Here is a 25150-nt window from a genome sequence, read left to right on the forward strand (position 1 = left end):
TTTCCTATTTCCTGAGTAATTATCAGAGCATAGTAGCTGATTGAGAATGCAGAACAGGAAGTCTGGCAGGGCCCCTCTGGTGCATGACCCTTTTAGATACAATGCAAGGAGGCAAATTCAATTGTTCCTTCATAATTACTATGTCACAGCTGCTGTGTCTGGTATTTGTGGATTTGCACCTCATTCTGGTCATCGCTTTTTTAATAAAGTGCTTTATGTCATTAAGTAATCTGCAAGTTGGGAAGGGCTGAGGGGATACATCTGTCTGCTTAGTGTAGCTGGCCCCAGAGACCATTCAGAGTTTGGTCTTCTGGAGGGTGTCCACTTTGCTCACATCTCTCCTCACCAGGTCCCTCAGGGTTTTGGAGCTCCCTTGCTGCTTGTTAGCAGTGCCAAAGGTGAGCTTCCAAAAAAGTATAACTTCAATCTCTGAGGCCCCCCATACCCAAGTTCTACCCCACATGGGGGAGCACACACATGTGTGCACAGCCCAGTGGAATTAGACTTTTTCTACAATCTCAAAGCCTGCCCCCTGTTGGCAAAGCACTTGTCTACTCTCCACATCACCAAGGATCTATCTCTTTGGCCTCAGGTCCAGGGAACTGGACCAAGTAACCTCACCAAAACCAGACACACATGGTGAGGTTCCTGGCTCAAGGTTCCAGTGTGACTCTCAAGGCAGGTCTTCATCTGAACATATGAGGCCAATGGAGAAGCCATATTTCTCGTACTGGACATAGGATATGGGCCAGGTTGATGACAATGACCACTCTCTCAAGAAGGGAGATGGTGAGAAGGCAAAATGTCCCCGCTCCATAGTGACTCTAAGATGGGCAGGCATACATAGCCAGGCTCTGTATTAGAGTGTGTCCCCACCCTTGAGAGTCCTTGCTCTGTGGCCTCAGCTTGGCCCTGACACCTTCAGTTAAGTGGCTTGTCTGGCTTCCCACCCTCTCTAGATCCAGGGACTTGATTGTTTTGTTGTTTATTCTCTTTGTAGCAGATGCCATGATTCTTTTAAAACATGTATTATAAAGGCATTTTTATCCGTCAACTTTTACCCATTCCATTAGATTTGTCACAGTTCCCTTCAAAGATGCCTATTGTCTGAGGCTGAAAGCCATGACCTTTAGGATTTCCAAAGTCTGAAAATTAAGTGGGAAGAGCTGTAGTCACCCCATTAGATACTATGTCCCTCTCAGGTCAAGAAGAGGTATGACTTCATATCTTTCTGAATGTCTAACAAAGAAACTCAAGCCCCACCATGCCTGATGTTGTTCTAGAAATCTATCTTATAACCGGGATTCATTTGCCATTGGCAGAAGCAATTCTGCTTCTGCCCACATTACTGAGTGCTTAACATCCATCGGCTCAGCTTGTTTTGAACTACTTTCTCTTAAGGTTCCACATTTTTAAGTTAAGATCTCCTCCAAATGCAGTTCTCTTTGCCCTCTTCTTTAGCTTTCTTCCATTTTTTTTTTGCAAAAAAAAATATTGTTTAAAACGTATTTTAAAAGCTTTTATATTCAAATATGAGTGCTGCTTTCTGTCTGGATCTCTGAGAATTTATCTTGTATGCTTTCATCAATCGAAGTGGGCTAATCTGAGTTTTGTGGGATGGGTGCCTCAGTTGTAAGCCTCTCCAGAGAACAGTAGACTGACTGGTCCTGTGTTGACTGACTCTTGCTTATTTTGCACAGGCTCCATCATCACCTTCCTCGCCCATAGCTAATGAACCAAAGTATGAGAAGCGTTGGCTAGACACCTTGTCAGTCCCTTTGTCCATGGCTCGGATCTCCAGGTACAAAGCTGGAACAGAAAAGCTCAGGTATGTGACCAATGTTGGAAGTGGGAAAAGTAAACCCAGCACCGGAGGAAAAGGCAGTAAACTCAGCATTGTGGGAAAGTCTGGCGAGCCCCACATTGTGCCAATTCCATCTACTGTATCTGTGTCTGACAGAAGCGTTGGCGAGCACAGGCAGTGTCTCTACAGGGCAGCATTTGAGGAAGTATTGAAGGCCAAGAGGAAAGGGATACAGAAGCAATTGGAGCGGCTGATCTTTTTATTTTTTAAAATAGGAACTGCTCTCCCTTCTAGCAAGAGCAATTGTCAGTGCTTAGAAAATAGTCTAAGAAGAAGAAACTCTGTCTTCAACTTTAAGTATCAACAGAATAGGTTCAATTATAAAAGACTGCATACTTTTCTAAATGACAAATAGATACTGAAAAGCCATTTAAACTTGGTGATCTTCATTTTCTCCATTAATAAAGTAAGAGGGTTAGGCCAGCTCCACGGTTCAATAAATGCTACTTGTTTGGAAGCCCTGTTAATTATGTAGTTTCAAGATGTATCTGTGAAGACTCATGTACCCTTCTGGGTAGGCTGAGAGGCCAGGGCTCCGTGCTCGAGTTTTGAGAGAAGCCAGATACAAGAACAGTGACCTGCCTACCAGCTTCAATTAGCAAAGGCATAGCATAAACATCTCGCTGCAAATTGAACCTTGTGTGTCATAAAATATGTGTGTGTAGTTTCTGCTTGATATGTGGTGTGAGTACAGTGTGTGTATAAAGTTGTACATGTGATAAGTGGTATGAGCATGTATGTGTTCTCAGGCATCTTTTTTATAGAAACATGAAGATCTATGTATTTATGGGGTACAGCGTGATATTTCACACACAATATGTGATGACTGAATCAGGATAATTACCTCAAGATTTGTTGTTGTTGTTGTTAGGGGTGGAGAGATGGCTTAGCAGTTAAGAACCTATACTGCTAATCCAGAGGACTTAAGTTTGGTCTCAGTACCCACACCTTGTAACTCCATCTCCATGGAATCCAACACCATCTTCTTGTTTCCATAGACAACTGCACTTACATGCACATGCCCCCAGACTCTCCACATGCATATTCACATTTAAAATTTTAAAAAGAAAACATTTTTGGGAGGTGTGGGAGCAAATAGGTGTAGGTACTAGCAGATGCCAGAAGAGGGTGCCAGATCTCTTGGAAAAGGCATTACAGGTGGTTGTTAGCACCCGATGTAGCTGTTTTTTGTGGTGTGGACATTTGATATTAATATTCCTAATTCATGAAAACTCAATGTAACTACATCTATTTGTTCCTTCTTTAATTTCCTTCATCAATGTTTTACAGGTTTTAGTGATTAGATCCTGAACTTCCTTGAATTTACTCCTATTTTTATTATTATTATCATTATTATTATTATTATTATTATTATTATTATTATTATTATTATTATGGTTTTTTGAGACAGGGTTTCTCTGTGTAGCTTTGGAGCCTTTCCTGGAACTTACTCTATAGCCTAAGCTAGACTCGAGCTCACAGAGATCTGCCTGCCTCTGCCTGGTGGTGGCGCATGCCTATTTTATTATTTTGCAAAGGGGATTGTTTCTTTAATTTATTTTTATACAGTTTGTTCCTAGTGTTCAAAAACACTACTGATTTGTGTATGCTGATGTTGTATCTTCTAGCTGTAGTGAGTCCACACGTCAGTTTGAATGGCTTGTGTTATGTGTTTATGCATGTGTGAAGTCTTTGTGGTATATCTTTTCTGTATATAAGATCAAGTCATCAGCAGAGACAATTTCATTTCTTCCTTTCCTACACATATATGTAGGTTTCTCTTTTTCTTTCCTGCTTGCTGTTTAGTATTTCTGGTGCAGTCCCAAATAGAGGTGGTGAGAATAGACACCCCTCTCTTGCTCTCAATTACACAGGAAATAGCTATCATTTCATCACTGAGTATGATGTGTGCTGTGGTTTTTTTTGCACTTTGGTTTTATTGAGATACAATCCATGCCTAATTTTTTGAGAATGTTTTTTATTATGAGATGGTGTTGACTTTTGTCAAATGTTTCTTCTGTATCCATTGAAATGGTTGTGCCAGTTTTACCCTTCATTCTCTTGGCATGATGTATCATGTTTATTGTGTGTACTTCATAATCTTTTCATCTCAAGGGCAAATTCCATTTGACCACATGAATGATCATCTAATTATCCTGTTGAATGTATTTGTTAATGTGCATGTATTCCTCATACTAGTGTTTTCATGTAGTGTCTTTGTCTGGCTTTGGGGTCAGACCAAAGGTAATGATAGTCTTTTAAAATTACCTTAGATGTGTTCTATCGTCTTTGATTCATTGGAAGAGTTTGAGAAGCATTGGTGTTATTTCTTTTTTGAATGTTTTATAGAACTCAGTAATGCCACCAGGTCCTTACATTTTCTTTGATGAGAATCAAAACTCTTGATCCAGCCTCCTTAATGGCTCTCTAAGATTTTGTCTAATATGATTCAGTCTTAGTCATTTATGTGTTTCTTGGAACTTGTCTTCTAGATTATCTTAATATTCTAGGTTATTCAAATAATTAGTATAAATTGTTCCCAGTTGCCACATGAGATCCTTTGTGTTCCTATTGATCATTTCCAATATCTTCTTGTTCATTTCTGATTTGAGATTGCTCTTTTTTAAATCTTTCTAAATTTTTATCAATTTCATTTTTCAAAGAATCAACTTCTGGCTTTATCATACTTTCAGTTGCCTTTATTTCTAGTCTGTTTTTATTGTTCTTATTTGTTGAGGGGAGAAATATACACACACAAATATACACACATGCGCACACACAAATATACACATGTATACACACATACACCCATAAACGTTGTTTTTAGTTCCTCTTCTCTGTGAATTGAGACAGGTCTGTCTGTACACAGAACTGTAGGAAGGAGGGTAATCTACAGTAATCTGCGGGCTCACATGTTGACATTGTTACTGCTATAGATCCTTGAGGGGTGTGTGTGTGTGTGTGTGTGTATCTGTTATAAAGGGGACTTATTAGGTTAGCTTACACACTAGAGACAGAGTAGTCTAGTGCCTGCCTGAACGCTAGAGAAACATAGGACCTGATAGCTGTTTAGTCTATGATGCTAGAGGCCTCAGAAGTCCCACCCAGTTCAAAAGCCCAGGAGTCCCCTGAAGAGTCACTAGTGTTTAGCTTACCTAGATAGAATGAAGAAGCTGGAGTTTGGTGTCAGTGGAGGCTGGTGGCAGGAGTGATAAACACACCCATACAGGAGTAAGTGAAGGCAAGCATTCCTGCTTTTCTCTCAGACCTCTTCTTTTATCAGGGCCACATGCTGGTAAGTGCCATCAACCCTGGGGCAAAGCTGATAAGGTTTCACATTCTTGCATTTTTGTGCATTATTTAGCATTTTGTTCATAACAGATTAATGAATTCTTTTAGCACTACTGTGATCATCATGGTGGTAAACTCCTTCAGCCTTTAGTCCAGAGGAGAACCTTGCCAGGCATTGTATTCCCACTTGGGAACTTTTTTTTTCCATCTAATACTATAAATGCAGTATTCCAACTCCCTCCTGAAGTTTGTAGCTTCTCCTGAGATTTTGACCAAGAATCTGAAGGCTCTTCCCTTATATATAGTACGTTTGCTCTCTTTTACTGCTTCAGAATTCTCTTGAGAATTTGATTAATATGCTGGCTGTGCCATTTTGAATTGATTACTCTAGGGGTATTTCACACTTTCTTTTCTGGGTTTCTCTGTATCTCCTAAGATTCAGGATATTTCCAGACACTGCTTTCTGCCTGTTCCTTCTTTCCTCTCCACCTAGAACTCCCATCATTATATATCGGAAGGTATCCCTTCAGTCCACCATGATTTATTTACTCTTTTGTTTTTTCTTTGTTTTCTTGCTTTTTCCCACTAATTTTCTTATTAAAATAACCTGCATTTGACTTCAATAATTTTGTCTTTTGCATGATTAAGTCAGCTGTTTAAACTGTACCTGCAGTGGAAGCCATGGTTGATAGACATCAGAGTTCTAAGGAGTAGCGTTCTATTTTATCCTGGATAGGATGAACAGCCCAGAATGGAGTTCTATGGGGCTTGTGATAAAGATTTTATACTGTAAACCTGGTGCTGGGTTCATAGAATGGAGTGTCTTCCTCTGGGTCTCTAGATGACACTGAGGAAATGCTAGAAAGATTCCTGGGTGGGCCACACTGTTCTGATCTGTGGCTGAGAGGAACTCAAGCCCGGGTGTAGGGGCATCCTAAGAGGCTGCAAGGGCACTGTGGGAGATGTTTTCTCCCACTCTTATGCAGGCAAGCCTTTCTCAGTGGATAGCCACAAAGAACTGGAACTAAGATCCAAGTCTTTGAATGACAGAGGAGTGACTGTAGGATACTGGCAGACAAGCCTGCCCTAGAGACTTCAGAAGCATCTCCCTATGGAACTCTGGCTGGACATAACTGCCCCAAGACTATGGTTGGGAGGTGCTTACCTGAGCTCCAGACCCATCAAGATCTACTAGAAACTAAAATCAACAGGCCTGACCAGTGTCAGAAGTAGGTGGGTCTCTCATATGGGTTGCTTTGTTCCTGGACCATAGTCGAAAGGGCTTCATGAACACTCAGGAACCATTCAGCATCAGTTATTAGAAGGTCTCAGTACAGTTAGCTATGTCTCCCCCTAGGTCCATTTGTTTGTAGGACAGAGCTGGACCCACAGCTGAGGGACTGCACTGAGTAATGGGGAAACTCTCAAAACAATCAGACCTTCTTCTATGGCCCTGTTATGAGACTTCTTCCTTGCTGAATGGTATCAGAAACAGGCTCTGGGCCATGTATGGCTGTGACCAAGCCCTTTGGGGAGTAACACTGCTTTAAAATTATACCACACAAAACAGAAATTAGTTATTCACTGAAAATTTGAGGACAGAATATGTTGATGTGAAACTAATGCATAACAATAGCCAGCATGTTCTCAGAGGGTCTTAGCAGAGAGCAGAGTAGGCTCAACTCTGTGACACCATAGCCATGTTGCATTGCAGACTGCTCAGCCTCATGCTGCAACTTTAACTCCTGGGTTAGCTACCAAAGTGCCTCTCTCACAAACACAGCTTGACTACTGGTCATGGCTATGAAGAAGGCAAGCTATTCATGGAGGCAAGCTAACATTTCACTTAGCTCTACCACACTGATTTTCTACTGTGGAACAAATCAATAAAGCATAGCAGCTGACACATGGCAGTCACTGCCTGACTTAGATGGTCACTGTTTGGGTTCATGCTGAGCTAAGATCAAGGCATTGGTGTAGCTGGATAAAAAACCAAGAGCAATATGTATGCCAGCAGACCACTGACAATCTCTCTGACAGTGAAGTATATGTAGAAAAACTGAGCAGAGGGGTTGTAAAGCCTGGAGGCAGATGCTGTAAGAAGAAAGTTCATAACTGAGATTGTGGCACTAGAGTCAAGGCTTCAGAGAAGCATGCAGAACTGGGACCTGGGGTTGCCCCAATTGCCCTCTAGGGACTGTGATGGGGCTACTTGCAGGTATTCCTGGCTATGTTTTATTCTTGCTGAACAAAGGGAATGAGAGACAAGATGAACACTTCACTGCTTCCTGAGATGGTTTTGTGAAAGCAACATAAAGCCTAGCTGTAGGTGCAGAGGAGCTGGGAGATGCCTTGAGCAAATGAAGCATGACTGTCCCCAAAGAAGAACTGTTAATTGTCAACTTGACTGGATCCATAATCTATATGTCTATAAAGAAACATGCCTCTGGGGAGGTCCATAAAGGTATTTCCTAGAAGGATTAACTAAGAAAGGAAGTCACCTCAGAGTAGGTGGCACCCTCCAGTAGCAACCCACAAGGAAGCCCAAGGGGAAAGCTGCTACTTTTCCCTAGTAGCCTTCACTCTCTGCTAATGAGTGCGTCTGTTCTGTTGCTGTTGCTGCCATCCTTCTGGAACCCATTTTCAGCCTTCCACTGTGGACTGAAGACCAATGGCTCTCCAGAATCCTCTGGGCTACACCAGGAACTACGGCATTCAACCTTATGAATTGAGTAGCTCTCAGGTCCTCAGCCTCTCCAGAGTTCAACCAGTGTTGGACTACCCAGCCCAAAATTTGTAACCTAATCTAATTAATCCCCTTGGAGATAGGTAGGTAGGTAGGTAGATAGATAGATAGATAGATAGATAGATAGATAGATAGATAGATAGATAGATAATTGCCTTTATTGATTCTGTTTCTCTGGAGAACCCTAATACATGAAGCTAAACAGTGTGGGAGCCCACACCCACCCACCATCCTGGGTTACATGATCCTTTCCAAGAGGCACAGTCTCTATTCTCCCATACAGAGGACCCATTTCCACACCTCTTGTTTTATGCTGACCTTGAAAAGGATAAGGAGTCATTAACCTTGTTCTTTTTGCACATCAGGAAAGGGGAGCAGGAAGGAAAGGAGAAAAGAGAATGGGAGGAAATGGAGACTATAACTTTGGGTCCTGTTGCCCCATCTGTCCAGATTCTGAAAATAACAATGAAGATTTGTTTCATAACTTAGGGAAAACCCCATTTGTTTTGAAGTGTTCCCCTTACATAAGAATCATGGAGGACCAGATGGGCTTTGTGGAGTCAAAACAGAATGTGTAGGCATGTTGCAGATAAGCACGTTTTGCAAAGTGATAATGCAAGTCACAATTATCCTGATAAATGCTTTGATCTGTTTTGCAAAAGATGGTGCCATGTTTAAACACTCATTCCAAAAATAAAAAAAAACTTCCCTATAGAACGTGTCAGGCTGTCAAGGTCTCCCACAGTACAGTGTTCTCAATGCCTGTGAGCCTCAGATACCAGCTTCACATAGTATGCAGGAAAAGAGTCCTGAACATCACACATCTCAGTAGGAAGAGGGGCCTGCAGTGAGATTAAAGATTGTAAGGGATGACAGTGAAGGTCAACTCTGCATGGGGAGTTGTCAATAATGGGGCCCTGTGGTCATCATCTAGCATGGTGTTTATTCTGGAGGTTGGAAAAGAGAAGAGGAGAGCAGCAGGTTTCATCTTTCCCAGGACCATGGAATCTTCCGTTGATACCAGGTAGCTGTGTTGGATGCCTTGGCAGTAGGACATGTGCTTTGCTGTTCTTCTGCTCTCCTACACCTTGTTCCAGCCTATCCAGGAAGGGCTCTTCTCTGCTTGGGGACCTCACAACCTTGCCAGCAGCAAGCAGGTGATAGAATTGCTGTTGCTTTCTCAAATGCACTATCTTTAAATCCACAGAGAACCTCATTTTATAGACAGAAGACTGACAGAAAGAGATAATACCTTGCTACATGGGTTCCTAATACCTGCTGTGCTATTAGCTGCTCAGTGGGCACTTAAATGAACCAGTGCTCTGCAGAAGCCACAGAGACTCTTTGGATGGACTCAGGTCACCACTGCCTTGGCTAGTAGTGCATAATTGTCCTGATCTGGGTCTATGCAGGTCCAGAAGCAAAATGCTGCTGAAACTGTCCCCTCAGCCATCCCCACACTCACCTCTCCTGCTGCCACAACCAGCCATCTTTCTTCCAGATTGACTCACAAATAATCTTTTTGCTTACTCCCTCTGTGCCTGACTCCTTCAAACTCTCTGTCTCTCCCCCTGCATTGAATGTCAGAATGTCAGTTTCTCCATGTAGAATCTTTCATTTCTATCTCTGAGGATTATTCATCTTGACTGTTAGGGATTAGTGCCCTATGTGCTGATGGATCCTGAAAGCCTCCACTTTCAGACTCAAAGATCGCTTCTTAGCCGAGCAAGATAAACTCATCACAAGTCCTCCCATTTGAAGGCTAAGTTGATTCCCCTTTCCTTTGTGTGTAGAGATTTAATAGGCTCTCAAGATCTGAAATGAAAATAAATAGGAAGAGGTTTTAAAGTTGGAGGAATTGAATCATAATAGATGAAAGAAACATAACAATGTGCATGCCTTTCTCCCCTGAGCTTGCTCCTGGCCACCCTCTGTGTGCACAGATCTTTCATCTCCATCAGTGGCAGAGGCATCTGACTTCTCCTCTCCTGACTCATTGCTGTAGGCAAAGTCATTTTATCTTGACTGTCTATCTGTCCTCAGTTTACCAGCATCCTCATCTTTGCCATAAAATTAGGGAACCACAGAGGCAGGATTTTTCACAGTAGTAAAGAAAGGGATATAGTCAGGAAATTTGATACCAGGTCCAGAGAGCCTCGTTTGGGAGAGGAGATGGAGAAGGCTTTAGAGGCCCTGATTCTCTCAGTGTGTGAAGTGACCTTGAGGCTTAATCTGGCTCATTAAATATAGTCTGAACTCAAAGCTACACAGGCCAGGCACCTGACAGCATCAGTGATCTGCCTTTCACCATGGAGTGTGAAGTCCCAGATCAGGTATGGCAACTGGTCCTGGTAACCCTCTGGTGGATTGGCACCTTCTCACTTTGATCTCACATTTAAGAAATGGTAATGGAGCTCCTAATGGGGTCTTTAAAAGGACACTGTTGTTGATAGACCTTTGACCTGTCACCCATGAAGACCAAGTCTCTCCCAAGGATATTCTTCTGCCCAGATTCCTTCCCTAGAATGGAGGTTTTTTCATGTGCGGAGCTGAGAGGAGACTCCTCAAGCTGCACTTTGCAAATGCATTCTGCTTCTTGCTCATCTTAGATGTGAGCCTAAGAAGGTAAAGAGTTCTCCCAGCCAAGCAGTTTCCTGGCATAGAGTGCTTTTTTGTCTTTACCTAGATAAGGTCCCATTCAAAGCTCCTGCCAGTTTCCCCAGGCAGCAGTGTGACTCCCGTGTGCTTATAGTCTGCAGCTGTGGTCTTGTCCCAGAAGGAAAGAGTAAAATGACGACCACTGGCCATCATAGCCAATGTAGCATTACCAAACCAAAAACAGAAACCAGGTTCACATGAATTGTGTGGTCAGGGAAGAATGAGCTGTGTGCTCCTGGAAGCAGCAGTTGCCATGGTTTCAGTGCACAGGGATCTTATAGTTTCTCCAGATCAGACATCTTCACTATCAGGAGCTAAAAGAGGGCTGGAGTCAGAAGCCCCTCCTCTCTCCTGGTGATGACTATGGGTCCTTGCCTTTGCCTGCCTGACCTTATAAGTAAACATGGTAAGTGATTGCCATGTATACACTCAGTTTCTAGATCTCAATAATAGTACCTTCTTCATAAGGTAAAGATAACACCATTGCAATGTTTGAAAACTGATGTACCGTGTTGATTACAAAGGAAGCTGCCAGTTGACTCTCTTTATTGTTTATTTTCAATACCATTGTTTATAAGATGTGTAAGTGTCCTCAGTTTTTCCTCCCATGTTATTAAATTTTTTACTTCAAGACTTACAGAGAAATACAAGGAGAAAAAGCATAAGAATTTTTTGCGCATTGTTGGCCTGTTTGAAAACACACATCAAAAGGGCACCAGTGTAATTCCAGCTACAGGTTATCCAATGCCCCCTTCTAGTCTTCAAAGGTACCCACCCACACATGTACATGAACACATGTACTCAAAAAAGAATTTTTAAAAATCTTTTTAAAGGACAGAAATGAGAGAGGGGTATAAAATTTTATATTCTTGCGTTTTAACTATCTGAAGATTTTCTCTCCATCTCCCTCTCCCCCTCCCTCCCTCCCTCCCTCCCTCCCTCCCTCTCTTTTCTCTTTTTGAGACAGGGTCTCACATATCTATACCTGAGACTGGCCTTGAACTGATTCCCCTGCCTCTGCCCACTGCACCCAGTAAAAAATTTTCACTCATTCTCTCACCTCTATAAAAATCAGTAGAATACTAGCCAGAAAACATGGCCTGTGGCTCCTTGGAGTAGAATTTAAACTCCATGTGGCTAAGAACTTGTTTTCAATTTCTTGCCAGTATCCTCATGAAACAGAAAGGCACAAGTGACCAGAGGGTTTGTTTCTGTGTTGAGCAATGTGCATGGTGTGGATGAATCATATCTTGTCCCAGCTCCACAAGCATCTGGACAATGCAATTCCCTGGTACACGAGACCCTTTAACAAGCCAATATATTTGTTGATGAAGTTTTCTCAAAAAACACTTGGGACATCATTTAGCATTTGGTCTTGAAATGAAAAAGGAGACTTCTAGTGGAACAAGTTATAAAATAACACGTTTATTAATTATGATGCAAACAAAGATGAAGGTTTAAAAGTGAGGGATTTGATTGACAAAGTCATATCCTACCACCATTTCTGAACTCGGTTTTAGGATCAATACATTGTATTCAACTGGCTTTGAGATAATCTAGCAGGTTTTCATTTGAGGAATTCATAAGCGGATTGTGTGGTTACTAACATGGATATGGATGTTGCAGTGAGATTGGATGGTCAACACTGGAGAATGCAGAGGACTCCCTAACTGGAGCCTTCAGGAAGGAGTTGCTGCTTAAAATTCAACTATTCCTTCAGCCTTACATGGGCTTTGCACAGCTCAGTGAGAGTGAATGGCAGTTAGCTGTATATGAGACCTGATAACCATGCAAGTGTGCAATAGCCCCCTTGGAAACAGCCCTGTCCTCAGAGAGGGACATCTTGGGGATCTAAAGCCTTGCTGAAGTATGCACAAGGCTTTGGATCTCATGATACCTAGATGCAGAAGGGGCTTTGTATGGCATTCCAGCAACTTGAAGAAAGAGAGGCAAGGGTCTCTATTTCAGGTAAGAGCTCAAGTATACTTTGGCAGATTTCCATCCATCTTCCATATCCTTAGTAGTTTTTCTTTGTTGTATAAATATATTTTACATAATACTTTCATAAAATACAACCAAATCCTGTCAAAATTCTATTGGTCCCATTACTACTACTTACTGAGATTCCATTCAGATCCAGACAAAGGGTTAGACTTTACTCCATCGTCAGAGGTCTTCCAACCTCACCCTGGGTGGATGGTACCCTCCCCACTGACAAACGAGGACTAGAGCCCTGGCTTGTTTTCCTGTTTGCCTGAGGGATGATAGAGATAGTATCCAGGTCCATTTTCCTCTGACGCCTGCTTTACATTCTAGATTGAATTTATCACCTACTCTGTATTCACTTTCAGGCTGTCAATCATTTTTACCAGAAAGCTTTAGAATATTTGTCTGACATTTTGCTTATTTTAGTATCTGTGTTTAGTAGATGAGGCACTTTGGTCTTTTGGAACAGCCTGGTTGCCTTGCTTCTTCACGTGTCCTGTGTTCTTGTGTTGTGATTTACACATCTGTTGGTTTGTACTACTTTTCTATATTTGGGGGAAGCAGGAGTCTTTAAGTCTTCACATCTGGTGTACAGAGAGCGTCAGTACACCAACATTTATTTCTGTTGCAGAAACCTTTCTTTGGGGGCTGACTTTCAGGGAAGCGTGCCAGCTTAGCATATCCCACTTTGCCAGTCAGTCTTGTTCTCTCTGCTGGTTGCTCCTTTCTCCAGCTGCTTCACTTTCCATGTTGCTCCTTGGCGAGCTCTCTCCTTCTCACAGCCTGACCCTGCACAGTGGACAGCTCACATTTTCTATTTCTAGACAAGACATGTCCCTAGTGCCCACACTTGACTGTTCCACCACCCACTCCCAGCTCTACTTGGGAAGCATCACAAGCAAGCAGATGGCCCAAACTCTGTCCCGAGTCTGGCCTTCCTCACATGCTGGGTCCAGTTACTCCAGCACAGCTGCTAAACATTACAGCTATACTTCTGTGCATTCAGCCAAACCTTGTGTTCAGTGTTGATTCCTCTTTGTCCCATAATCTGAGTCCAATCTCTTGACTAATTTCCCCTCCTCAGTCACCTCCCGAGGCTGGCTTTCCTAAGCACCTCTCCTTGCCTGGTTACTCCAGCAGTTACCAGACTTCTCTCATATTCCCCACTATCCCTTTGGCCCATTTCCAATACAAGTTTTTTTGCAAATTTATCATCCATTTCTGACCATGCTATTTCTGTGCTCAAAGCCTCCTGGTGACTTCCTCTTGGAGTTAGAATAAAGTCCATGTCCTTGCAGTGTCCAAAATAAACACAAGGACATATTTTTAATATTGTTCGGTGCCACATAGAGAAAGTGATAATTTGTCATGGAACATGCAGGTCTAAGGCAGCTATACAGGGAACAAGGAACCTTGAAATGAAGGAGTTAGAGACAAATGACTCTACCAAGAAGATGCAATGGGAAGAAGCAACTAGAAATAGCCATGTGAAGGCTGTGGTGAAATGCCTGGCCCATTCCTCAAAGCCATCTTGTCAACTGCCTGTACCTTCACTTAAAACTCACCTTCACCTTAGGTTCATCCTCTGGTGATACTTTCAAAAATACACTCATCACCCTTCATATTCCACCAGGCTGAAGAATCAGCCGGGAATAATTAAATGCTTCATTCTCATTCAAGAAGTGCTAATTAAGGTAGGGACAGTCAGGGAGATATCTGTTTTAAAAAGAAAGATTATTCATTCGTGGGAAGCTGTTTTGAGAGCTGCTCACACACAGGAAAGGCTCGGTAGCCCTCCTCCCCTAAGTCCTCATCTTGGGTAGCAGAACTCATAGCTGAGAGGTTATAACAACACAGTTTAGAGTGGATACATGTGCAATATGGGTCTTAAGGACTTCTCAACAAGGAGGGATACTGGGATTGAGTCAGCTTCATGTCAATCACCCCCATGTCCACATCAAAGTAAGGACACGGGGCTTCTCCAGAGCTCTGCTGTCCATCCTGAGTGTATGCACTGGGAAGTTTCAGTCCCAGTCAGTACTGAGTGTGTTGTTTGATGTCATGTTAGGTTCCATGAGGTAAATGGGCTTCAAAATAATTACGGCTAGGATGCCTATAAAATGATAACTCTGAGATTTCAACCAGAGCAAGGCTTCTTTCCCATCTGCCCTGCTTGCCTTGTGCCTACTGAATTAGAAATGGTTCCTAGTGAGGGAGTTCAGTGTGGGTTTTCATTTTGGCTAAGCTAACCTATTATGCCTGTTGACTAGGAGATTAAGACTATCTACTCTTTCCTAGGTGTGCCACAGCTGAGCGTAGGACAGCAGGTGCTGGAAGCCCCTGTCCCCTGCTGGATGGACCGGAGCAGGTGTCATCCTGTCTCAGCTGACAGCCTCCCTGGTGTTCTCTTCTGCTGTAGGTCCAGTGCGTTCGAGGTGTTGGCCCTGGATGGAACCAGCACAGGGGTCCTTCAGTTCCCCACTGCCCAGGACTGTGCTGACTGGTTGCGTGCAATCTCAGCCAACATCAGTGACCTGACACTTCAACATGTGAGCAGGACTTACTCCCACTTGTGTCTGCATTAGCAGTAGTGATGAGAACTTTCCAAGTATAGTTAACCCGCTGCAAGTTTGGGTTTGCATGCCGAATATGTACTTGTCTCCACAGATCGAATATCTAACTCAAATAACTGAAACTTAATCTATTAAAATGTATCTAGATATAGATAGACATTTGGAAACTTTCAGGCTAGTTCTCTCCCTGTCTCTGTCTCCACCCCTCCCATTCTCTCTCGACACACACACACACACACACACACACACACACACACACACACACACACAAATGTGTTAAATAGAATGTGAATTTTATTTGGAAAAACTACTAACTGGGATAAAAATACAAGATATACACCCTGGGTTTTCTACAGCCTCCCCAAATAGGTGCACACATAAACATGAGCACAAACTTGCACACACACACACACACACACACACACACACACACACACACACACACACATCCCAACCATGAACATTTGTTTTTAAAAAATTAAAAAGGACTTATCCAAACCAAAAACATATGCTGTGTCTCACTGAAGGCATCTGGGCCAGAAAAAAAGTATTCTGTGCCCTTGGGTGATATGTTTAATATTCAAAGTCAGTACGATTTGTAAAATAGAGGAATAAATAGAGATGATTTGGGGGAGAAGAACATCATGAAGTATGACAAGCTATAGCTGTGTAGCTGTGGCAGGATTGGCCCCTAACCAAAGGCTTGGCCCAGCTCCCATCTTCACTCCAACACCCATGGCATGTGTTTGCACTCCATTCCTTTATCTGCTCTCGTCAGCCTGGCACAACTTGTGATACTCTGTACCACATAGCCTAGTGCCTGCTGCCCCCTCACTCCTCATCCCCTGCCTTGCCCTGCCCATTGACAGACAGAAGTTGGCTGAATAATCTGAGATGTTTATGGATGCAGTGATATGTGAGATTTCTACTCTGAAGACACAAGGAGCCATCTTTCTACTATTGTATAAAGAAGTGCCTTCCTACATTCTTGGTTTTAATATTCCACACTTTGAATCCCTAGGATCTAGATGGATATATATATTTTTTAAATTAAATAAATAAATGGATAAATAAGCAAAGAAAAAGGAGATGGGTAGGGCTGGATTGGCATCTGAAGAAAGCCAGTGAGTGCAGGGTTCTCCTGATTGGATGAATATTGAAGGTGACTCCTAGGCAGCATGGCAGGGCAGACATGTGGGCTCACAGTTTGGGGTATATCTTCTTCTGGACTTCCATTTCTTCACTGGTAAAATTATGGAAAGTGACATCTACAGGGTTTGGGGAAATAAGTAAAGAATTGACTAGTCACTGTGGCCATCGGTCATTGTAGTTAGCTAATGTGACAGAGTGGAGGCCATCTTCCTTATTTCTTTTTCACATGTTTAAACATCTGTCATCCAACAGCTACTCTCACTTCAATGGCTGCTATTTGGGAACAATGACATTAGTGTGTCTGTACACTTTATTTTGTTTCATTGTTTTCCTGCTTTGAGAATTATTGTGGTAAGTGTGTGTTTGCTCTGGTTTGAAGATAAGCACAGCATAAAGGAAAAAAAACTTCTGAAGAAGTTTCCTGAGCTGATTAATTTCAGCTGCCATTTAGACAGGCTGAAAAATGAAGGCATTAATGTGTGTGGCATATTGACCCCTTGCTGTCTTCTCTCTACAGATGAAAATGGCAAATAAATGCTGCTCTCCCTGTGACCAGGTAGGTGTATGCCTTCAGCTCAGTAGGATAACAAATGCCCAAAGCGGATGCTTCCTCTTGTGAAATTCAGATAGGAATATGCTAGTGAGAATCATACTGAATTTGGTATGCCATGCCCCATGTGTGAACTCAGTGCTCTTTATTTATTTGGAAACACATTCAGGGACTGTTCTGATAGCCTGTGTTTACTAAGATAAATGTTGTCTGTGGGTTGTATCCAGTAGAAAATGTGATCTTAGCAGGGTTTAGAGAGGACTGTGTAAGCCCAGAGGGGATTTAGGATGGAGAAAGGCCTGTGTGACTTGGGATCATTTTGTTATATGATGTTGTTGACTCAATAGCATAGTTCTCATCTCAAAGGGAATATGAGAATTTGTTCTGGAATCAAATTTCAGTAGCTGTGGCCCAGAAACACAGGTGGAGGTTCCCCCTATATACTGTATTCAGTTTCTTGAAGTTTTTATGGTAACAGAACAAAGAAACATGTAGATAAAGGCACTTTTCAAATACAGTGATTTGATCATCACGTAGGTTGTTTAGAGCAAAGTGGGGAAATCTCTGCTGTAGGTTTCACATGTTGTCTGGTGTTATGCTCAGCTTTGGAGCTGGTGGCAGGTTAATAAATTCTGAAAGGATTTACCTGATTGTCACAAGGATGATAGGTCAGACATGGAGGGAGCCATGAATGGTTATTAAGGGAACTAAAGATAGATCAGGATGATTTGGCTCTCAATCTGCAACATCTCTACTCTACAACCAAGTCATTCTTGTAGAGTCCTCAACACAGCGATGGAATTCAGTTTATGACATACTTATCTGTAAGCTGCTATGGGCCCCAGAAGGTGCTGACCCAACAGGTGTTAATATCATTGGGGGGAATCCTGTCACTCCACTCTGGGCAGTGTTCTTATATCATGTAGTACCTAGGGCAGGGCTCCCCTATCAGGCCCCTCGTTGACATCAGCTCTCCATCAGCTCTTAGTGAGTACTCCTGGCTCTGCCTTTCATGGAATGCTTATTAGTCACACATGAGGCTGAATACATGAGGGGAAAATTATTTATAGTTCATTGGTTTCTGGACTACATCTTTCATAGGTTTTCAGAAGCAAGTGTTATAGCCTTAAGTTACAGAAACTAATACTAATGTATTACTCTTGTTTTAATTGGTGCTTATGAATGCCCTTTAAACAGTGGTTAGCATCAGAATCCAAATTCACTGGCCACCTCCTGTAATCAGATTGGTGACAACCCTAATTGTCATCAGAGAGCCTTCATACAGTCATTGATAGAAACAAACACAGAGATCCACAGCCAAAGACTAGGCCAAGCTCTGAGAATCCTGTTGAAGAGAGGGGGAAAGGATTGTAAAAGCCAAGGGGGTCAAGGTCATGACAAGAGAACCCACAGAAACAACTGACCTGGGCTCATAGGAGCACACAGACACTGGACCGACAGCTAAGGAGCCTTCATAGGACCAACCTAGGCCCTCTCCATATGTGTGACAGTTGTGTAGCTTGGTCTATTTGTGGGACTCCTAGCAGTGGGATCAGGGCCTGTCCCTGATGCTTGGGCTGGCTTTTGGGAACCTGTTCCTCATACTTGGTTGCCTCGCCCAGTCTTAATACAAAGGGAGGAGTTTAGTCCTACCTCAACTTGGTATGCCATGCTTTGTTGATACCCATGGGAGGCCTGCCCCTTTCTGAACAGAAACAGAGGAGTGGATGGGGGAATGAGTAGAGGGAGGTGGGAGGAAGGAGCAGGAGGAGAGGAGGGAGGGAAAACTGTAGTCAGGATGTAAAATAAATGAAAAAAATAATAATAAAAAAACCCAAATTCAAGACAATGACACCCAGGAGAATATTCCTCTCAATTAAATGTTGACTGAGAAAGATAAGAAATTCAGTTTGCACTTCAATCGGACCTGTTAGTCAGCATTTTTACACTGGAAAAAGAAACAACTTCTAAATATAACTCTTCTAAATATAAGTTATTACTTTCAATATTTTATAAATTATCATCAACTATTTGTGTTTTACATAGATTAATGAGGGCTTAGCTATTTTATGAATAATACTCCTATAAACATCTTCAAACTAGAATAGCATTCATGCTATATTTTCCCACACTAAATTATTATATTCCCACTTAACTTTACAGTTTGAGAATAAATTTCTTACAAATTTTTCCACTAAGACACCTCCACTTGGTTCACACATAGACATTTTCTCAATTTATTTGTTGCTGGTGGGAAGCCCAACCGAGTTTGTATTGCTTATTCTGCAAACGATTTACTGTTTTTGAAACTGAATTCTATTAGCCTCTCAGAACTCTGAAGCATCTCTCAGACTCTGTGCTTGGAGAATCAGCCCCTTCACAGATGGTCCTTGTCCTCAGGTCCTCCAGCTGATCTGGTGGGGACCCCCCCCTGGTGGGGACCCCAGCAGGGCTCTGCTGCCTGCTGGGGTCTCTGTGACCACAGAGGAGATCTCTCATGATAAACAAGGTGGAAACATCAAGTCCTCTGGAAGGGGCGAGGTTAGTGGGTTCCAGCATGCCGCTGGAAAGCCGTGTCTCCAGAACATGAATCGGACTTGCTTCAGAGAATGATGGATTTGCAGATGGATACTAACAACTGGCCTCCATGGAAAGACCATGGGTCTGTGACCAGAACATGTCTCCTTTACTGTGGAATTCACATCTTCCTGTCATTGGATATCAAGGGGCCACAGGGAAATGGCAATGCTGGGGAACTGCAGACTCTTTGAGGAGCAGGTACTCCATGAATCACCTTTCACACCAGAGACACCAGCTTCATTTGGTGAATACTACTACACATCACACTTTGCTCACGTGACATTTAATTTGCTGGCCCTGCTTAAGGAAAGCCTGGGTTCTAAGGCCAGCTATGTCCATCTCTGGCAGAAACATTGAACAAACTGGCAACCTCAATTCCTGCATCTGAACAGCAAAACAACGTCATGTTGGGTATTCTAAACCTAAACTTTTATTTTCCGGGATTTTATTTATTCATATACTTATTTCTGGACTTAGAATTTCTATACTACTTTGGACTTACCTAGAGGCTTCATTGGTGTTCTTACATTGGACACTGAAGTCGAACCACCCTATATGGCAGCTTTCAAACCATCCCTGCCATCCTGGGTGTCTGCTTATGCACCTGTAGAGGGTGTGACACATTTGCTCCAAACTCCACACACTCTATTATGTGTCTTGGGAGCTGACACTGAGCCCTTCAAAAATGAAAAGCATTATTTTCCTCCATTTTAAGCAGTTAATCATTGGTTGTTGGTATAAACAAGTAATACTTGAGTAAATGTGGGGAAAAAAAGGCATCTGTCTTACTTAGGATTGTCATTGCTGTGATGAAATACCAAGACCAAAAGCAACTTGGAGAGGAAGGGAAATTATTTGTCTTATATGTCCATATCACTGTTTATTATCAAAGGAAATCAGGACAAGAGCTCAAACAGGACAGGAACTCAAACAGGGCAGGAGCGCATGCGAAGGCCATGGAGGGGTGCTGCTCACTGGCTTGCTCCTCATGGCTTGCTCAGTCTGCTCTCTTATAGAACCCAGGACCACCAGCCCAGGGGTGGCACCACCCCCCTAGTAGGCTAGGCCCTCCACCATCAATCACTATTTAAGAAAATGCACTACAGGCTTGCTTACAGCCCGATCTTAGGGAGGCATTTTTAAAATTAATGTTCCCTCCTCTCAGATGACTTTAGCTGTGTCAAGTTGACACAAAACTATCCAGCATGGCATCTAACAACTGCTAAAACTGAAATAAAAAGAAAAGAGAATCTGGAGGCTAGTACAAAAATCAGCATCCAGCCTTATAAATTGTTGCTCAAACTGGAGCACTCTTGTCTGAAACAAAGACCAAGCTGGCTTGAGGAGATGGTTCAGGTTGTAAAATGCTTGCCTTGAAAGCATTAAAAACCTGAGTTTGGTCCCCAGAACCCACAAAAAAAAAAAAGTCAAGTGTGGTGGTGTGTGCTTGTAATTCCAGCACTGAGGAGGCAGAGACACGAAGCCCCCTGTGGCTCATTGGCCAGCCAGGAGAGTCTTCTTGGTGAGTTCCAAGCCAATGAGAGACCCTTTTCCAAAACAAAACAAAACAAAAAGATGAACAACAACAACAAAAAGCACCTGAGGAATGACAGCCATTGTTGACCTCTGACCTGTGAGCTTGTGTGTGTGTACGTGTGGGTATGCACTGCACACACGTGCACATAGCCAACCTAAATCTAATGACAATAAGCACAAACTGAGAAATCTTTTAGGTAAGCCAAAGTGTGATCACCTAGTAAAACTACAGCTTTATTTAATTTCCAAAATAAATTTCTTCTAAAATTTCTAACTTGGATTTTAATTTTGGGAAATGATGTGATGATGCCTTGATTAATACTCCAAGAATAATGTAAGTAGCACAGGAAACTAGCTTTTCATGTAGAAGAAAAAAACATGTGTAATGACAATCTGGTGTAGGCTTAACCAAGTGTCTACACTGACCCAACAAAAAACAGGACTTTCCACAGAAGTGGCACCAGACAGATGACAAAGTACTCCTCTGTGGAGATGGTGAGGCCCTGTGTCCCCAGTTAATTATGTCACATAATACCATCAGGTCAGCATTCACCAAAGTGTGATATACACTTCTTACAACATGCAGCAAGTCATTAAAAAATTCATAATGTAAAAGATAAGATTAGCTTCCTGTAGATTATTTATGAACGAGCTACATATACATAAAAAAGATTCACAAGGCAGCCAATGTTCTGAATAACAGCAAAGCTATAACTTACTTCTGGGCTAACTGATGTAGGCGGAATTAAATTACACATGGGATTTAATTAAGTTCACATCCAGCTAATTGGTGATTCGGATGCTTACTAACCTGAGCTGTCACCATGGCTAGAGCAGAAGCTTCTCCGCCACTCTTCAGTATGGAATTCTTGTTGACTATGTGCTGGGCATGGTATTGACCAAGTGTGGAGAGACCAGCTTCACCAGGACACTGATAACATGAAGGTTGTAGTAGACAAGGAGAGCCAAATGCTGGTTGCAGTACTTTCAGAGGTGGCACTGGTTCCCAGCTAATACCTGTAGCTCTGACAACCCACGGTGGCCTTCAAATGACCTGGAATCCAAGGGTAGTTCATCCTTGTTTGAATTCTGCTGCTGTGGGAAGGAAGATTGCAGCTTCTCTGTTTCAGCCAGGGTTCCAGAACTGACACCTTCATCTTTGACTCACTAATCAGCTGTCTACAGTGCCTGTTCGTCTCCTGTGTACTCCTGTTTATCCACACTCATGTATGTGCCCATGAATGTCACCATCCTCTCTTCTGTGTGGGCATGTCACATTCCTTCTCAGAACTCATGGCAGTGTATGTGGTCATACGAAGAGGAGGAAGACAGAAGACCCTGTTGCTGTCACGCTTTCAGTCTGGAAGGTTGCCAGATCCAGAAGACATTCAAGGAGGACTTAATATTTCAGCAGTCTTCTCAGAGTACAAATACCATCTTGCTTCTGTCTGCAGACATTGTGCCAGGGGCTTTTCTAAGACACGGTGTTAAATACTTATGGTTATCATATGAGATTGTGGATTCTAGTCCCATTTATAATAAAAAGCCAACTATGTTAAAGTCATCCCAAGTCACATATGAAATTTTCAAAATAGTAATATTGTCACTTTATCACATCACATTGATATAACTCACCTTCTTGGGGCACATGTAAGACAAAGTTAAGGCTGGGGACACAGCTCAGTTGGTAAAGTGCTTTGCCTCACAAGCATTAGGACCAGAGTTTCATCCATGTAGCTTGTAAGAAATAAACTTGACATGGTGGCATATACTTGTAACCCACCGTGGAGCACCCTAGATAGAATCCTAGGACTTGCAGGTCAGTCAGCCTACCAGACTTGACGAGTTCTGAGCCACTGAGACCCTGTGCTTCAAAAAGCCAAGGAAGACCATGCCTGAGAAATGATAGCCAAGACTGAATTCAGGACTTTTCATGCATGCATGTGTACATATATTAGATGCACCCGTGAAAACACATGCACTACACATGCTTGAATATTCATACACATTGCTTGACATATACATGCAAATTCTAGTAAATGACAAAAGTTACAGATTTGTGTAGCAGTTACTTGTAGTCAGTACATACCATACTGTGATTATGTTCAGCCATGGCTGCTACTTTGCACAGAATGACACTATCCCTACCAACAGAAACCATGTCTGTCTGTCTTGTTAGCTGTCAGCTGACATCTTGACCTCAAGGGCAGGTCTATCATGTGTGAGAGTAAATACTGCCAGGAGTTATTGGGCAAAAGTTGATTCAGGGCTGCTCTAACCCAGGCCATGGGGATTATTGATGAGCTTTCTACTCTTGTCCAAAACTCCAGACACAAGGTCATCAGTCCCAAAGGACCCTGGGTATTGTTCATTGAAGTAGTGAATAAGATATATCATTTAAAGTGCTGAGAAGTCAGACATGGTGGCACACAACTTTAATGCCAGCATTGTGGAGGCAGAAACGAGCAGATCTCTATGAGGCTGAGGCCAGCATGGTCTACATAGCAAGTGCCAGGACAGCCAGGGCTACATAGCAACACCCTTCCTAAAAGTTAGAGAAGGAAGAATGAGGTTGAGGGTAATTGGGAACTCTGTCTTAATTTAGGGTTTGTTTGTTTGTTTAATAAGGATTTTTTTAGGTAATTGGTTTTCCTTGAAATGGCAAAACGGGGAGGTGGGAAAGTTAAACTGAAGTTGCTCATACCATTTACTACAAAGTATGTGTCATATGTAAATTAAGGTAAGATGAGGGTTGTTTTTTAATATGGCTGAAATCATTTCACTCAAACTGTATCAGTATTTCCATTATACACCTGAACCACATTCTGATCTTATAGTTTGTATTTTTGTAGAATGAGGCTGAAACTATTTGAGTTGTAAGAATCTTATGTTTTATATGATTTTTCACTGCTAGGTAGATAAACTGTAAAAAAAAAAGGCTTTAATCATTTTTTCACATTGTATGATACTACATGATTACTATAAACACTGAAAATATAATTAGCTATTTTTCCATCTGTATAACCCCTCGTAGAGTGTAATTTAACACTGCATTTTTGTCCTTTGGGTCATGATCCTGTGCTTTTAATAGCTGAACCATCTCTCTGGTAACACCACATTTTTAAGACATACAAAGAATCCACAACTCAGCTGCTTGTGGAGAGCCTTACCCCACAAGGTCTGGGTATTCACCACAAATTGTCTTACACTTCTATCCTGTCTACTTGAGTTGAAACTTGTAGATTCACCCAGACTTCTTTGATTTCCCCTCTTTTCTGGGCATACTGGGTTGAGGTCAAGGAGCCTAGCACGTTGAATGTGGTTAGTATTCTGTTCTTAGAACAATCTCATTAAGGCTTGGCTTTTAATTTTCCAAGGTTTCCCTCTGCAGGTGGTGCACATGGGCTGGGTAAATGAGAGGCGCCAGGGAGCTGACAGCCCTCAGAACTTCAGATCCAAGTTTTTGGCCCTGAAGGGCTCATCATTCTACATTTTCAGCACTCCCCCGGTAAGGAGTTTGCATCTGATGGGGCTGAGGGGCTGGTTGCTAGAGTTACTCATATGAGATGGGGCCCTGGAAGAAGGCAGAGACAGGCAGCTGTCCGTGGCCTTCTCCAGACTCACTGGTTAGAATGGGTCCTGCTTATGGATTAACCACCAGTGACTTACTGCAAACTCATAAAGGAGTCCATTTCTGTCTTTCAGTTCAAACAGCCATAGCAAGTCTCTGCTTCAAACATCAGCTGGTGTGGAGGTGGAATGCAGACAGCTCTTTGGTTGACTTATACAGTTGAAGGATCCAAAACGCAGTCAAACCTAAACACAGCCCCCCTCTTTAGATATTTCTAACTAAATGTCCAAATAATGAAATTTCTGAAGTTATTCTTTCCCACACAATTTCCAGATTTGATTAATGCGAACAGCCTGCTTTAGTGGGACTCATCACGTAACTGTAAGGATGGATGCTGTTTTCTATACTTCTATTTTCCAATTCCTACCCACACTGTTCTCAGATTGATCAAATGGGTTATAAGTGCTCTGCCTAAAAGTTCATCATTTGAAGTTTATTTGTTTGTTGTTTTTTTTATTTACTTTTGGGATTCTGACCACTAGAACTAATAAGTAAAGAAATTTAGTTTAACATCCCTGAAAAAACAAGATCCACAAAAATAGTGAGATAAATTTCTACCATTAAAATGAGATAAAGTAACACA

General features: G+C 42.3%; 1 protein-coding gene across 3 annotated transcripts in view; it reads left to right on the forward strand.

Moving 5' to 3' along the window:
- Window positions 1–25150, forward strand: part of Sntg2 (syntrophin gamma 2) — a 199415-nt gene that overhangs the window by 115551 nt on the left and 58714 nt on the right. For all 3 annotated transcript variants that reach the window (XM_052745735.1, XM_052745733.1, XM_052745734.1), the window contains exons 9-12: window positions 1701–1828; window positions 14965–15094; window positions 16788–16826; window positions 24328–24444. In XM_052745735.1, the coding sequence (XP_052601695.1) occupies window positions 1701–1828; window positions 14965–15094; window positions 16788–16826; window positions 24328–24444 (414 nt within the window). The remainder of the gene's footprint in view (window positions 1–1700; window positions 1829–14964; window positions 15095–16787; window positions 16827–24327; window positions 24445–25150) is intronic.

The sequence above is a fragment of the Peromyscus californicus genome, unplaced genomic scaffold (genome assembly GCF_007827085.1).
Source record: "Peromyscus californicus insignis strain IS unplaced genomic scaffold, ASM782708v3 Scaffold_1__1_contigs__length_55948999, whole genome shotgun sequence".
Taxonomy (NCBI): domain Eukaryota; kingdom Metazoa; phylum Chordata; class Mammalia; order Rodentia; family Cricetidae; genus Peromyscus; species Peromyscus californicus.